Source organism: Poromitra crassiceps (genome assembly GCF_964638095.1).
Source record: "Poromitra crassiceps genome assembly, chromosome: 2".
NCBI classification, from domain to species: Eukaryota; Metazoa; Chordata; class Actinopteri; order Beryciformes; family Melamphaidae; genus Poromitra; species Poromitra crassiceps.
In genome coordinates, this window is record NC_139624.1 from 109,184,124 (window position 1) to 109,198,555 (window position 14,432).

The following is a 14,432-nucleotide window of genomic DNA, read 5'->3' on the forward strand; positions in this document are numbered from 1 at the left end:
GAAAATATCATAGAAACCAACCTTGAGGTGGAAAGCCCTCAAAGGAAACCTTGACAAGCTCACTGGGAGACAAACTTCTGGACCACTAATCGACTGCACTGACCATGAGTGGGGAGAGGCTTTGACATTTAAGTGATGGATTAGAACATACACAGCAGTGTGTGTGCATGTGTGTGTGTATATGAGAGACACACACACACACACACACACACACACACACGAGCGTGCGCAAACATACAAGTACAGTTGCATTATGTCCTTGTGGCAAACCTAAGCAAGCAATTACAGAGTGCAGCCTGCCAATAAGATATCAGAGGTGTGCTGCCAAGGCTAATTTGCTTTAGCTGTCAAACTCACTAGTGTGTTGTGTTGTAAAGCTCAGGAGTGAGTTAATAACCCTCTCACAGGCACAATCGGCAACACCTCAAATTTGAGTGCACAGTCTAATTAGTGAACGCATTTTTTTTGAATGAAAATAGTAATCTTTTGAAACTTGCATTCAATCAGTGAACGAACAAGGTTATAGCTACACACATATCGGTGACAAGTTTCTAACAAATAGGCCGAGGCATTCTCTCTCCAATCAATTTTAAGCTGTCTCCGTAGAAGTTGCCCACTTCTCTGGCTATTGAACAAATGTCATAGCAGAGGCAGAGAGAAAAACACTTCCAATGTCAGTCCTAAATCACCACAGCGTCACTGAGAAACTTTGAAACTAACATTGGAGAAAGAAAAAAGAACAACAACAAAAAGGCAAAAGGCAAAAGTACATTCTTAGAGTTACACCTTAACACCTTAAACATAAAATTCAAGGACATTCCAAGGACTTCCCGGGCCCACTTCCCTCAAATTCAAGGCGGCATAGTTTCAGACACGGATCAAGGTTATTTACTGTTACAACACTGAGAATGAGAACTAGCAGCTTTACAGAAGCTCATAGACACTTAAAAAGAGAGGCTTGAATGTGTCAACACTTCTCAACTGTGCTGTTACACGTGAGAAAATAGTTGAAATAACTAAATAGTTTAAATAACTTCAGTGTCTATTCTTGCCAGTGTTGGGCAAGTTACTTTCAAAATGTAATATACTACATATTACTAGTTACTTTCATTTGAAAGTAATAAGTTACTTTACAATATTACTTTCTGTGTAGAGTAACTCGTTACTTATTACACTACTTTTGCATTACTTTTACCAAAACAACAGCAGCAGCAGAATGACATTGCTGCCCCGGAACCATCCTGAAAAATGATTTCAACCGCCTTGAAATCAGTTTAAACCGTCCAAAATTCTAAATGTTACACACCTAATCAAACACACAGTTTGATTAGGAAATGATTGTATCTTTTTTAAATGTGTGCTTTGATTTAATCAAATGTAACTCAATTTGTAACTTGAGTTACTTGACAAAGTAACTGGTATAATATTACTGAAATCATATAAGTAATAAGTTATATTACTGAGTTACTGCTAAAAGTAATATATTACATGTAATATGTTACTTTTGTAATGAGTTACCCCCAACACTGATTCTTGCACACAACAGATAAATTCAAGCACTTTCAATGACCCATCTATTTGTGTCTATTTTCAAAAACGTTCAATGCCTTGATCCCCCCCCCCCTTCAAATTCACAAACTTTCAAGGATTTAAAGGATCCCTGGGAACACTGAAAAATCTCTCAAAAATGATTGAGAAAATGACTTGAAGCTAGAACAAATCTGAATAACAACAAATGAAGTCAAACTTCAGGGATTAACAGGGCGGAGAGAAGAATAACAATGAAGAAATAATAACTGAGTGAGAACATTCTGAGAGATGTGGCTGCAATGAATAAGATAACTGTATGTGAATTGCCTTGGACAACCCAGTGAATCAAAAGCCCATTTCCCAAAGGGGGGAGAGGTTCTGCTGCCCGCCCCCCCCCCCCCCCCTGCAGGGCAGAGGAAGTCTACAGACTGGAGGACCTCCCTCAGGCCTCTCTCTCCCTGCAGGATGTGAAAACCCTCGGATTAGGCAGCGAGCCAAAACAAGTTAAAGAGCCTATCTTTCACCAAGGCCCTTTGAACATGACATCCAAGACATCACATATTCTAAAAGCGCTTGTAGGGACTGAAAGAAAAGTGTGTAAGCTGGGAGCGATGGGGGCAAACACAAGGACGATGTGGGAGGAAAAACACCGCCACAATACAGTGCCGCAGGGACAACGTCCTTTTGTAGGCCAACCAGAAAGTTAATATCGCCCTGGGTCCCCTTGACAAAAAGCCAATGGGATTTTTTCCATTGGATTTTGGATTATTGCAGAATATAAGGTCTGTGGCTAACAAACATTTATGATACTTCCTTTTCCTGAGCAAGATAATCTTCGTGAATGAATACTTTTCTGATTTCTTAAGCAAAACTGTGATCGCCATAAAATCGTGATCACCAGAAAAGACTTCAAAAATCATAAAACTGGTTAATCCGCGATGATTATCTTGCTCAACAAAAGGGAACTAAGTATCATTGACGTTTGTTAATCCACAGACCAGATTTCAGGCATCTAACCAAAAACCCATTCAAAAAAGCCATTGACTTTGAGACAAGGGAACCAGGGCGATGCTAATTTACGGGTGTTAGGACTCATTCCTGTGACAACACTGTTACAACATTTTCAAATGTTGGAGGTATGATTCAAATCCCCGTACCTCAGATCATATCATATATTATAATGCATGATGCCTCATCACCTCACATGGGAACAGCTTGAGAAACTCAGTCTGCCCAGTTTGGCAATATCTCTGCAAATTACATCTGGCGAAGTACTAGCTCGCTTTGCATTTTAATCGCTTGTAACTGTATTATCAACAAAACACGCATACAGAGTAGACACACACACACACACACACACACACCAACTGTACTGACAGTGTGAGGTGGTTGAAGCCCACGGTCCTCAGGGTGAAGGCTCTGGCCAGGAGGCGGACGTGCGTGAACAAAACCCCGATGGCGTCCTCGAAGTCGGTGAGCTTCTGCAGCACTGGGGACGTCTCGATCAGCTGCCTGTCTGTCTGCGGCTCCTGGACCTGCACAAGCAGCAGAAAACAGCACAGAAATGAGGTCTGAAAGACATGACAAAAGATGCAATTGTGAAAATTTGACAGAAAATTGCGATTTAAACTGTGATTCATGTCATAACGAGGTTTTCTTGTCATTAGAGTATGATGAAAGGTTTTGACCAATACTGTACTCGATTGATGGACCAAAGATCACCTGCAGTTCTACAACACCTTGTTCAGACATCCATTTTGGATGTTCCTTGGACACTTAAGAAAGCAGCTTAGGTTCCCAGGTCCTTTCTGTGTGGAGTTTGCATGTTCTCCCTGTGTTTGTGTGGGTTTTCTCTGGGTCTCCGGTTTCCTCCCACCACCAAAAGACATGTATGTTAGGGTTTATACTCCTGTCAGTGCCCCTGACCAAGGCAATGGCAAAAGAACTGGAGTTGGTCCCCGGACGCTGCCCTGCGGCTGCCCACCGCTCCTAGTTCTAGGAAGGTTCCTACTAGAGGATGCGTCAAATGCAGAGGATGAATTCCCCCATGGGGATAAATAAAGGATAACTTTAAAAAAATCTCCAGTTTGGAGATGACAAACCCAGAGCTGCAGGGTGGCCTTGTGGTTTGACAGACATAACTGAAAGCTCACAGGTTTGCAAAGTGCTAAATATCCGTGGTGTGTGTGTGTGTCTATTAACAGCAAATGAAGTATCCTTGAGCCAGACACTGAACCCCCACTTGCTAACTCTCAGTCGCTCTGGATAAGAGTGTCAGCTAAATTCCTTAAATGAGATGAACCTGTATGAGAGTCGCTGGAGGGCCTGTTTAGGATGTGTGTTTTCTCTCTGCCTCTAAAAACAAACTCAGACGAGCTGCAGCAGATGGAACATTTTCACTCATTCAGATTCAAGGCAAACAACTTGCTTCTTTCTATCGCTCTAAAATTAGTGATTACCGTAATATCACTAGTGACTCAGTTGTGTTTCCTCAATAATAATAATTTATTGCATTTATATAGTGCTTTCAAGTACCCAAAATGCTTCACATTGGAGCGTGTGTGTGTGTGTGTGTGTGTGTGTGTGGGGGGGGGGGGGGCGCTCAATTCATCCATCACCAATGTGTAGCACCTAGGTGATGCACGGCAGCCATTTTGCGACAGAGCGCTCACCACACATCAGCTATCACGGTGGAGAGTTGAGGACTGATGAGTGATTAGATGGCCATGATGGAAGGAAGGCCTGTGTGGGAATTTAGCCAGGACACCGGGGTTACACCCCACAGGACACCGGGGTTACACCCCACAGGGCACCAGGGTTACACCCCACAGGACACCGGGGTTACACCCCACAGGGCACCAGGGTTACACCCCACAGGGCACCGGGGTTACACCCCACAGGGCACCAGGGTTACACCCCACAGGGCACCAGGGTTACACCCCACAGGACACCGGGGTTACACCCCACAGGACACCGGGGTTACACCCCACAGGGCACCGGGGTTACACCCCACAGGGCACCGGGGTTACACCCCACAGGGCACCGGGGTTACACCCCACAGGGCACCGGGGTTACACCTCACAGGACACCGGGGTTACACTCCACAGGGCACCGGGGTTACACCCCACAGGGCACCGGGGTTACACCTCACAGGACACCGGGGTTACACTCCACAGGGCACCGGGGTTACACCCCACAGGACACCGGGGTTACACCCCACAGGACACCGGGGTTACACCCCACAGGGCACCGGGGTTACACCTCACAGGACACCGGGGTTACACTCCACAGGGCACCGGGGTTACACCTCACAGGGCACCGGGGTTACACCCCTACTCTTACAAAGAATGCCGATGGGATCTTTGATGACCACAGAGAGTCAGGACTTCAGTTTAACATCTCATCCGAAGGACGGTGCTCACTCACAAGACAGAGTGTCTGTCTCTGCCCTGGGGCATTGGGGAGATTATTTAAGAGACCAGAGGGAAGAGCACCTCCTACACTACTTCCAGGAGAATGGTCTACCAGCCAGACCTGCTTAGCTTCCCCAAGCAAGCCAGCAATGTAATGTGGGAGCCACTCGCCAAACTACACCAGAAACTTAAGGAAGAGTTTTGAGTGTGAAAAATGGCTACAGACTGTGCTTTTAACATTGGCTGTAGGGTTTGGCAAATTCAGAGGTAGGAGGATTCTGCAAAAACAAGTGGCTTGCTTCCAAAGGACAGTATCTGCTCATGCCTAAGCTCATTAGAAAAAGAAATAATATGCACGCTTGTGTGTGTTGAATCAAGAGATATTCTTATGGGTGCATTAATTAGGCTGCTAGAAACATCTAATTGGTCTCTGCGTGCTACAACTGTATGCTTGACCAAGACGTCTTTCCCAAAGAAAACATTCAGCAACATCATTTACTGTGGACATTCAAGGGAAATAAAGTGCCCTCAATTGACCGTGTTAGCTGGCTGCATTTAGCCACATACTGTAAAGCCCCCACAAATAAGGATAAAGAAAACTACAATTAAGAGACTCTCTGTCTCTGTCGGCATTGAATGATGGCCACTATCTTCATTTTCCAGGATCTTCTTTGTCTGTGTTTTCATGAAGAAATGACAAGTAAACAGCTTTCTCAGAGTCTCCCATGTCAAACCACGCCGGTGCGAAGAGCAGAGATATATTTTTAAACTCAGTATTTTAATTGGAGCGCTGCCGGTAATGTCATGGTTGCGTCTTTCAACATGTCCTAAGAAACATTTCATTTCAGGCTTTTCCCCCCTCTCTTAATTAATGAAAGCCGTTTAAAATGTCATGCATCATGACTAATGACATCTGACGAATTCAGCACTCATAGGCGCTAGCTATCCTTCAGGGGGAATGGCCAGCAGTAAGGCTTCAAACAAAGTGAAGAGAGGGGAAAAAAGAACATACAGCAGTTAGGAAAAAATAAAAATATAAAACACTTTTGAAATGGCTTCAAACCATCACTTTCAATCAGCACAGTCCAGACAGAACGCAGAATCAGAGACGTGGTCTTTGAGGTCCAAAAGCTTGACACATCCATCTCCCCTCCAAACCAAAGGGGAAAATTTGAAATTCACACTCAACATAAATGACCCTCTGGTAAATGATTCTGGAGAGCTGGGGGTGATGATGCACTGGTGCGAATCGAGCGAACACGAAAGACATAAAGATGTGCCTGTCAACCAGGAAGCGTTTCCACCGCGCTCCGTAGGGCCGGGATCGACGCTGGCAAGGCTAATGTATGCATGTATGCCAAAGACGGGCGTACGCATAATTACCCATGCCATGGCGGGCTGCCATCGCCATCCGCACAAACCTCATTATGGCGGCTTCCTCTTTCACTCGATTGTTGTCATCGTCTACGCTCTGCCTCGGGCAAAAAAAAGAAGAAAAAAAGTAAAGGAAAAACACCTTGTAACCCTTCAGGCACGATACCGGCTCCCACCTCAAATCCTAGGGCCCTTCATCAATCATTAAAAATAATACCTAATAATTGGGTGGATAACATGATCCTGGGGGGAATAGCGTGATCCTCCCACACGGTATGTCCTGCCAGTGAAACTCCTCCAGGTGAGAAGAAGCGGCTGGCGAATGCACATGTATTGGAGGAAGCATGTGCTAGTCTATGGCTCTCCCCAGATTGGGGGTGGAGCAACGATCGAGACAGCAGGGGGAATAGGGGAGAAAATGGGAGAAAATCTGAAAAAACTTGATAGATAAATAAATAAAGAGAATACCTAATAATAAGAGAAATATGTTTTTGCTTAGATTATATCATCGTAGGCTTAAGGGCCATGATGACGCCATGAAGCCAACGAGAGGCTGGCAGAATTCAACAGGCGTTGCCCCCGCTGGCAAGAGGACCACCCAAAGGAAAGCTCAGTGTGTGGTAATGAGGCTGTGGCTCTGAACCAGCTAATGACTACTTATGCAGCAGACTGCAGAGGTCCCCCACCTCACCACAGAGGGGTTAGCAGGCCTGACCCCGGGCTCCACCCTGACCGCGGTGCCTGCCGCTGGGGCTTCTCCTACGCAGAAGAAGGGAGCGCTGGGTGGATACAATGGGTTTACTCTAAACACCCACACTCAAACGAGAAGCACCCAGGGCGCGCTGCACATCTCTGGCACCCGGGGTGTGCTGCACTGCAGATCTCAGGCATTTGGGGATCAGAAAAAACAAACAAACGGGAACATACATTGGAAGTAAACAAACGCACATAAAACGCACGCATGCATAAGCAGAAACACAAAGTTATTTCGAGCCAAACATGGATATGCAAAAATGTACATATGAGAACACAAGAGACAGACGTGTGAACTAGGGAGATGAAGAGAATAAACTGCTTAAAGACGAGTCTCGGCATATGCACAAAGAGACACTCTCTCCTCACAAACATCAGAGCGAAGCATGCCTGATGGTCCCTGGAGGCCCCCGTGTGATTCGGGGACTGTAATCCTGTTATGGCATCTTTGATCTCTTCTTCCAAATCTTAATTTTCAAACAAACACTGTTGACATGTTCAATGTTTCCGGGCAGATTCATGCAAAAAGGACGACAGAAAAGAGGGAGAGTGAAGAGAGAAAGAGTGCGAAAGCGGAGCGAGAGAAGGGGAGACAACAGCGCGGTGGAGAGAAAGAGTGACAGTGAAGAGTGACAAAGACCAGAGAGAGGAAATGAAAGAGCGGATTACCGTCTCAACCAAAGTGCGGAGCAGTCAGACACGGGAGCAGAACAATGGGGACTAGTGGAGGGCTACTGGGGGCCTTGTGACACACAACCGTAAAGAACCCAGTCAGCCTTGGGCAAAATGACTAATAGCTTGCTCTCCACTGTTAGCAACACACTGGAAAAAACATACATTCAGGTAGGAAAACTGAAAGAGGGGAGGCCAGTTAAAAACATACATTCAGGTAGGAAAATTGAAAGAGGGGAGGCCAGTTAAAAACATACATTCAGGTAGGAAAATTGAAAGAGGGGAAGCCAGTTAAAAACATACATTCAGGTAGGAAAATTGAAAGAGGGGAGGCCAGTTAAAAACATACATTCAGGTAGGAAAATTGAAAGAGGGGAGGCCAGTTAAAAACACATTCAGGTAGGAAAACTGAAAGAGGGGAGGCCAGTTAAAAACACATTTAGGTAGGAAAACTGAAAGAGGGGAGGCCAGTTAAAAACACATTCAGGTAGGAAAACTGAAAGAGGGGAGGCCAGTTAAAAACACATTTAGGTAGGAAAACTGAAAGAGGGGAGGCCAGTTAAAAACACATTCAGGTAGGAAAACTGAAAGAGGGGAGGCCAGTTAAAAACACATTTAGGTAGGAAAACTGAAAGAGGGGAGGTCAGTTAAAAACATACATTCAGGTAGGAAAACTGAAAGAGGGGAGGCCAGTTAAAAACACATTCAGGTAGGAAAACTGAAAGAGGGGAGGCCAGTTAAAAACACATTTAGGTAGGAAAACTGAAAGAGGGGAGGCCAGTTAAAAACACATTCAGGTAGGAAAACTGAAAGAGGGGAGGCCAGTTAAAAACATACATTCAGGTAGGAAAACTGAAAGAGGGGAGGTCAGTTAAAAACATACATTCAGGTAGGACAATTGAAAGAGGGGAGGCCAGTTAAAAACATACATTCAGGTAGGAAAACTGAAAGAGGGGAGGCCAGTTAAAAACATACATTCAGGTAGGAAAACTGAAAGAGGGGAGGCCAGTTAAAAACATACATTCAGGTAGGAAAACTGAAAGAGGGGAGGCCAGTTAAAAACATACATTCAGGTAGGAAAACTGAAAGAGGGGAGGCCAGTTAAAAACATACATTCAGGTAGGAAAACTGAAAGAGGGGAGGCCAGTTAAAAACATACATTCAGGTAGGAAAACTGAAAGAGGGGAGGCCAGTTAAAAACATACATTCAGGTAGGAAAACTGAAAGAGGGGAGGCCAGTTAAAAACACATTCAGCACGTTTCCTCCAATACATGTGCAGTCGCCAGCCACTTATTTTTACCTGCCATCGATGAGTTTCACCTGCAGGATGTAGCGCCTGGGAGGATCACGCTATTCCCCCCGTGTCCCCTCCCCCCAAAGAGGTGTATCGACCGACCAGAGGATGAGGCACTAGAGCAGCTACAGGGACACATGCCCCACCGGCTACCCACCTGCAGACACGGGCAATTGTATCTGCAGGAACGTCTGACTAAAGCCGGAAGTACCACTGCTGGGAATTGAACCCGGGTCTCCACGGTGGTAGGTGAGTGCTTTTACCTCTACACTACCTAGACGCCCCCAAGTGTGAGTGTGTGTTTTGAGGATAAGGTGGGCTTTAATGAGAGACTCCTTGCTAAAATAAACACCAATAATAAAACGTATCTCAACCAACCTGTAGGGGGTGATGGGGGTAGTCGAGCCAGACCTCCTGTAGGTCCTGCGAAGAGAGGAGAGAGAGAGTTTTTTAGAGGGAGGAGATTGAGCATCAGCAGCCCCATTGGGGGACGGTACTGTAAAATGAGCTGGCATCCCATTTGGGGACACAGGTCTGCTTATTGACCATCAGCGATCCAGCAGAGGGGGGTGGGTGGGGGGTTACTGGAGATACAGTGACAGCGCTGCCTCCCCTGCCTGTGGAGAAGAGAAATAACGCGGGAGATCCACATCGGTTTCCTCGAGGATGCCGCTGCTGTGCGTGGCAAAAACCGCACGGCATCGAATGGCAGAGAGATAAACAAACTGACCGACAGGCAGAGAGAGAGAGAGAGAGAGAGAGAGGGAGAGAGAGGGAGAGAGAGTGGAATAGAGAGTTAGAGAGAGAGAGCTGTGGCCAGCAAGTTGTTGCCAGGGACAACGCCGGTCACAGGCAGTTTTGGACCTGCGGTCTAACATGTTGGGTGAGTCATGCCCGTGCCGTGACAGAGACATGGTGAGGCTTCTAAAGTACAGTGGTGTTTAAGGGGTTCAAGCAGATAAACCTTTAAAATGCGGTGCTAGCCCAGGGGGAAGGGGGGGGGGGGGGGGGGGTGTTGTGTGTGTCGGCAGCATCCAGACAGACACCTCGCCTTCTCGCCCACCCCGGCTAGCAACCCTTCGCCTTGAGCAGCCGATGAAAAATTCATGAAAGTGGTCAATATGTTTGAGCAAATGCTTCCTTTTGGTTTTGTGTGTCTGAGCCCGGGAATGGGGGTGAAAAGCACTAAGTACAGAGCGGGTATCGAGTCAACACGGAGCCTTCTGCTGAAGACAACATCGCGCGGGTGGCTGCTCTTCACTGTCGAGGACGCCATTGCTCAAAGGGAAGTCAATAGCACTGACTAATGGATCGCTTGCTGCAACTGAGAGCTTCTGCAGTCACACAAATTGGCCTAAACTAATACTAGACATTGATGCATGTGAAAGGCACACACGCGTGCATACATGCATGTGGAAACAGAGAGAAAGCGAGAGAGAAACAAGAGAGAGACAGACAAGAGCAGTGGAATAGTGAATGAAGTGCACACAACTTTGCCTGTTTCGGATCGAGGCTTATGATTAAAATGTGTCCATGGGGCGCACACGATCCGCCCACATGCTGTATATAGACCCGAACTGCTAATGTTTCAATTACAGCCATTCCGAAGACAAGGCAGACAATGATTAAGCCAGCGTCGAGTGGGGATTTAAGAATAACAACAGGTTTTTTTTTCTCCCTCCTCTCTCTCCCAGCACGAGGAAGGTATAATTACACAGAGCACAAATCATTATGTGCAACAGCTGAATCACAGCCATTTGGAGGATGGGGCTCTTGTGCTACAAACAGAAAAAACAAACATATGCAAACATGTTTATTTGAGTGGCAACGCCTAGGGCTGAACAATGAATTGAAATATTATCGAAATCGCAATGTGGCCAAGTGCAATATCCACTTTTTTGACAAAGGTACAAATCTGTCACAACACAGCATTAAATGAAGCATTGTGGTGCTACAGAGATGCCCCGGCCTACAAATCATCATATATTCCAGACGTAAGGGAACATGCTGGTTTGGTACACCAGCAAGAATCACCTCATCATTTATTTATTTTTATTTATTTATTTATTTAGTGAAAATTAAATGAAAAAATTACTAAGGCTGCAACTAATGATTATTTTCATTATCGATTCATCTGTTTATTATTTTCTTGACTAATCGATTAGTTGTATGGTCTATAACATGTCAAAATGGTGACATCTTTATCACATTTATGAAGCTGGAATGAGATAATTTTAGTATGTTTCTTCGATTTTTTGTTGTTGAAAAAGCTGCAATAATCGATTATTTAAAAAATTGTTGCCGATTAATTTTCTGACGATCGACTAATCGGCTAATCATTGCAACTCAAAAGATGACCATTCCCACTAACCAAGTAACTAAAACTGTGATTCAGATGGCAATCGCAATGATTCTGTCAAAATTGCAATACAATTTCCCCCCCACATATCGTTCAGTGCGAGTTGAAATAAAACGCAAAGTCAAAGGCGAGAGAGTGAAAACAGCCTATGAGCTTAGTTTGGAGGTGGGTTTCAATCAGCGTTGCTCTTTCCCACAGGGATTCAAGACAGACCCAGCTCAGCTCTGAACAGGCAATACCACTATAACCCCCCCCCCCCCCCCCCCCCACACACACACACACACTTCCCCCTCGGGATTGTTGGCCATCCATGATTGGGACATAATGGTGCTCTTCTCTGACAAGGTCCAGCGCTCCCTGACAAATTGGTCTCTAGCTACGGGCTGCCAATCAATCCATCAAACCTAGTAGAGCAGCAGAGAAATCGATAAAAGAGATAGTGCCTCTGATCGATACCAACATAAAAGGTGGCCCCCAAGACCCGAACGGGAGGCTTCTGACAGCGAATGGTCAAGGTGATCTTCCAAATATGGAAAAACCAATGTGGAGTTGTTTGGTGAAGTCTATCATAGGATTTATGGCCGAGTTGAAGAGCACATATTTTACAGGACTTGTGAAAGTGGGCAGAAAGGGTACGTGCGTGGAGAATGGCCTGTCGGTGCGAGCCAGGTTGAGTGTGCGCGCATGCTTTCCTTCTCCGAGCTATTACTAAGCCAAGGACACTGCAAGAAAGAAAGAAAGACACACACACATACGCACACACACAGAGAAGAATTTCAGCCTTAGCTGTTAAGGGACAAAATATACTAACCACACACACACCACGCACAAAGAAGGGGGGGAAATAAAAGCATGTGAAACAGAAAGAGTGTGTGATTGTGGTGCATGTAATAATAATAAAAAATAATAAAAGAACATTCACTGGAAACTAGCCCCTCTCGTGCCACTGAATGTTCTTTCAAAATAAAATACACAAACAGCTGAACAATGTGTGATTATGTAGAGGAGGAGGAGGCGGAGGTGGTGAGTGTATGGAAGGAGTCACCCAGTCTTTCACCTGTGTGAGCATGTAAGCCTAGCACACTCTACTGGTGTACCAAGAGACCGAGGTAATGTCAGAGGAACACGTTAGGGCTGAGCGATGTGGGCAAAAACGCCAATTGCGATTATTTCACAGAATATTGCAGGTTGGGATTTGTTTTGTACGTTTTTAGAACTCCAAAATAATTTAAAGGAAAGACTTGAATAATTGCTCAGCTCTCTAGTCTCTACAGTAACACATGATTATCATCACATACAGCTAAAACACAAACTTTACATACTGAGAATTATAGGAATACCACTTGGCCTTTAGAACACAACAATTGGTGCGGTTAACAATATTGAAAAGAAAAAAAAGACTGTTTTTGTAGGACAACACAGTATTTGAAAGGCTTGGAGCCATCACTGTTTGAAGTCTGGAAGGCAAGCTGCTCTAAGACCTGGTACTTGGCTTTGTGGCTGTGCATCCACAGGGGTGAGATGGAGAGGAGAGGAGAGGAGAGGAGGCAGGCAGGAGAAAGCGCTGAGAGAAGAAGGCTGCCATGCCATACTATCACAAGCGACCAACACAGTGCCATGGCGACCATCTCAGTTGTCACAGCAACCCCCTGTCACGTTTTGGCGTTTGGGTGGGAACGCGCCGTGTGGCGGTGTTAATGAAAGCCAGCAGATTAGCCCATGGGCAGGCAGTGACATCATCATTATGGTGATTCTACTTCCCTCAGGACGACACAGACAGCATCTCTTCTGCTGTACCGTGCACACTGCTCTTCATCCCAGGCTGAGAGTGTTCCAGCAGCTCCCCCTAAAGAAGATGCTTCCTGCCTCTCTGCTGGTGCTTTAATAACCTCCACAGTAATGTCATTAGCAAATTAGCATCTATTGTTTCCTCTTGGCGTCTGTGTGCAATGGGGCTACATTCCATCTGCCGGAAAGAGCGCGGTTGTTTAGGAACCGATGCCGGCAAAGGTGACGCGGTAAAAGCAATACAAGGGGACAGAATGTTGCATTCTGGCCATGCATTACATACCAATTAGATAATCTAAATAAATAAGTTAAATCAAATGAAATAAAAATGCGGCAAATATCTGGGTAAGACTTTATTTGTAACATTTCAACAGCTTATTAAATTCAACTGTTGAACAGATGTTGAGTATGAGTATGAGTATGCACGGCAAGTATGGAACGTCAAGCAAACACAATCTGTTTGTTGAAGCTCAACTAATAAGCTGTTAAAACATCTACAGACAAAGCCAAACAGTTAAATTGTCGAATGTCAACTAATGTCAAACAATAAGCTGTTGAAATGTTACAAATAATCTGTAGACTCTCGGTAGTAGGGATGTAACGATAACAGTGATAAAATTCCTTACGATAACCGTACCGTTTCAAATTGTCATTATCATTAAAACCATGGTACTGTGATTACAGTGTTACCATGGTTACTGTGCTTTGAAAAACATTCTAAATACTGTACATCAACCAAAGTTGGCAACCGTCTCCCATGATGCAAACGCGCAGCCTTGGAGAAATGATTTCAGTGAGTGTATCAATCCTTTTTGGGTCTGTTTTCAATATAAAACTTGGTGAAATAATTTCTGTGAGTGTATTAGTACCTTTTGAACATTTTCAGCACATTTTAACAAACCGTGATAATACTGATGATAATTTTGGTCACTATAATCGTGATATGAAATGTTCATATCGTTCCATCTCTACTCGGTAAGCGCATTATCCAAATAAAGTGTTACCAATATCGGTATGTCTTGATTTGCAGTGAAAGTCAAGTCCCACACAGGATTTTCTCCCTGGTAGTCAATTCTCTATTTTACCTCCAGAAATGTAGAGCTGTTGTTTGTAAGAGGACCGGAGTGAAACTTCTGTGGCAGTAATGACATCCTGGAGTCGCAGAGAGGGGAAGGGAGGGAGGCAGTGGGGAAAAGGAAAGAGAGAGAGAGACAGAGACAGAGACAGAGAGAGGGGGAGAGAGAGAGA

At 45.1% G+C, this 14,432-nt stretch overlaps 1 protein-coding gene across 2 annotated transcripts in view; it reads right to left on the reverse strand.

Annotated features, from left to right (window-relative positions):
* The window catches only part of drosha (drosha ribonuclease III), a 215,037-nt gene that overhangs the window by 43,122 nt on the left and 157,483 nt on the right, over positions 1-14,432 (reverse strand). For both annotated transcript variants that reach the window (XM_083652258.1, XM_083652257.1), the window contains exons 24-25: positions 9,416-9,460; positions 2,908-3,065 (exon numbers count right to left, since the gene is read on the reverse strand). In XM_083652258.1, the coding sequence (XP_083508384.1) occupies positions 2,908-3,065; positions 9,416-9,460 (203 nt within the window). The remainder of the gene's footprint in view (positions 1-2,907; positions 3,066-9,415; positions 9,461-14,432) is intronic.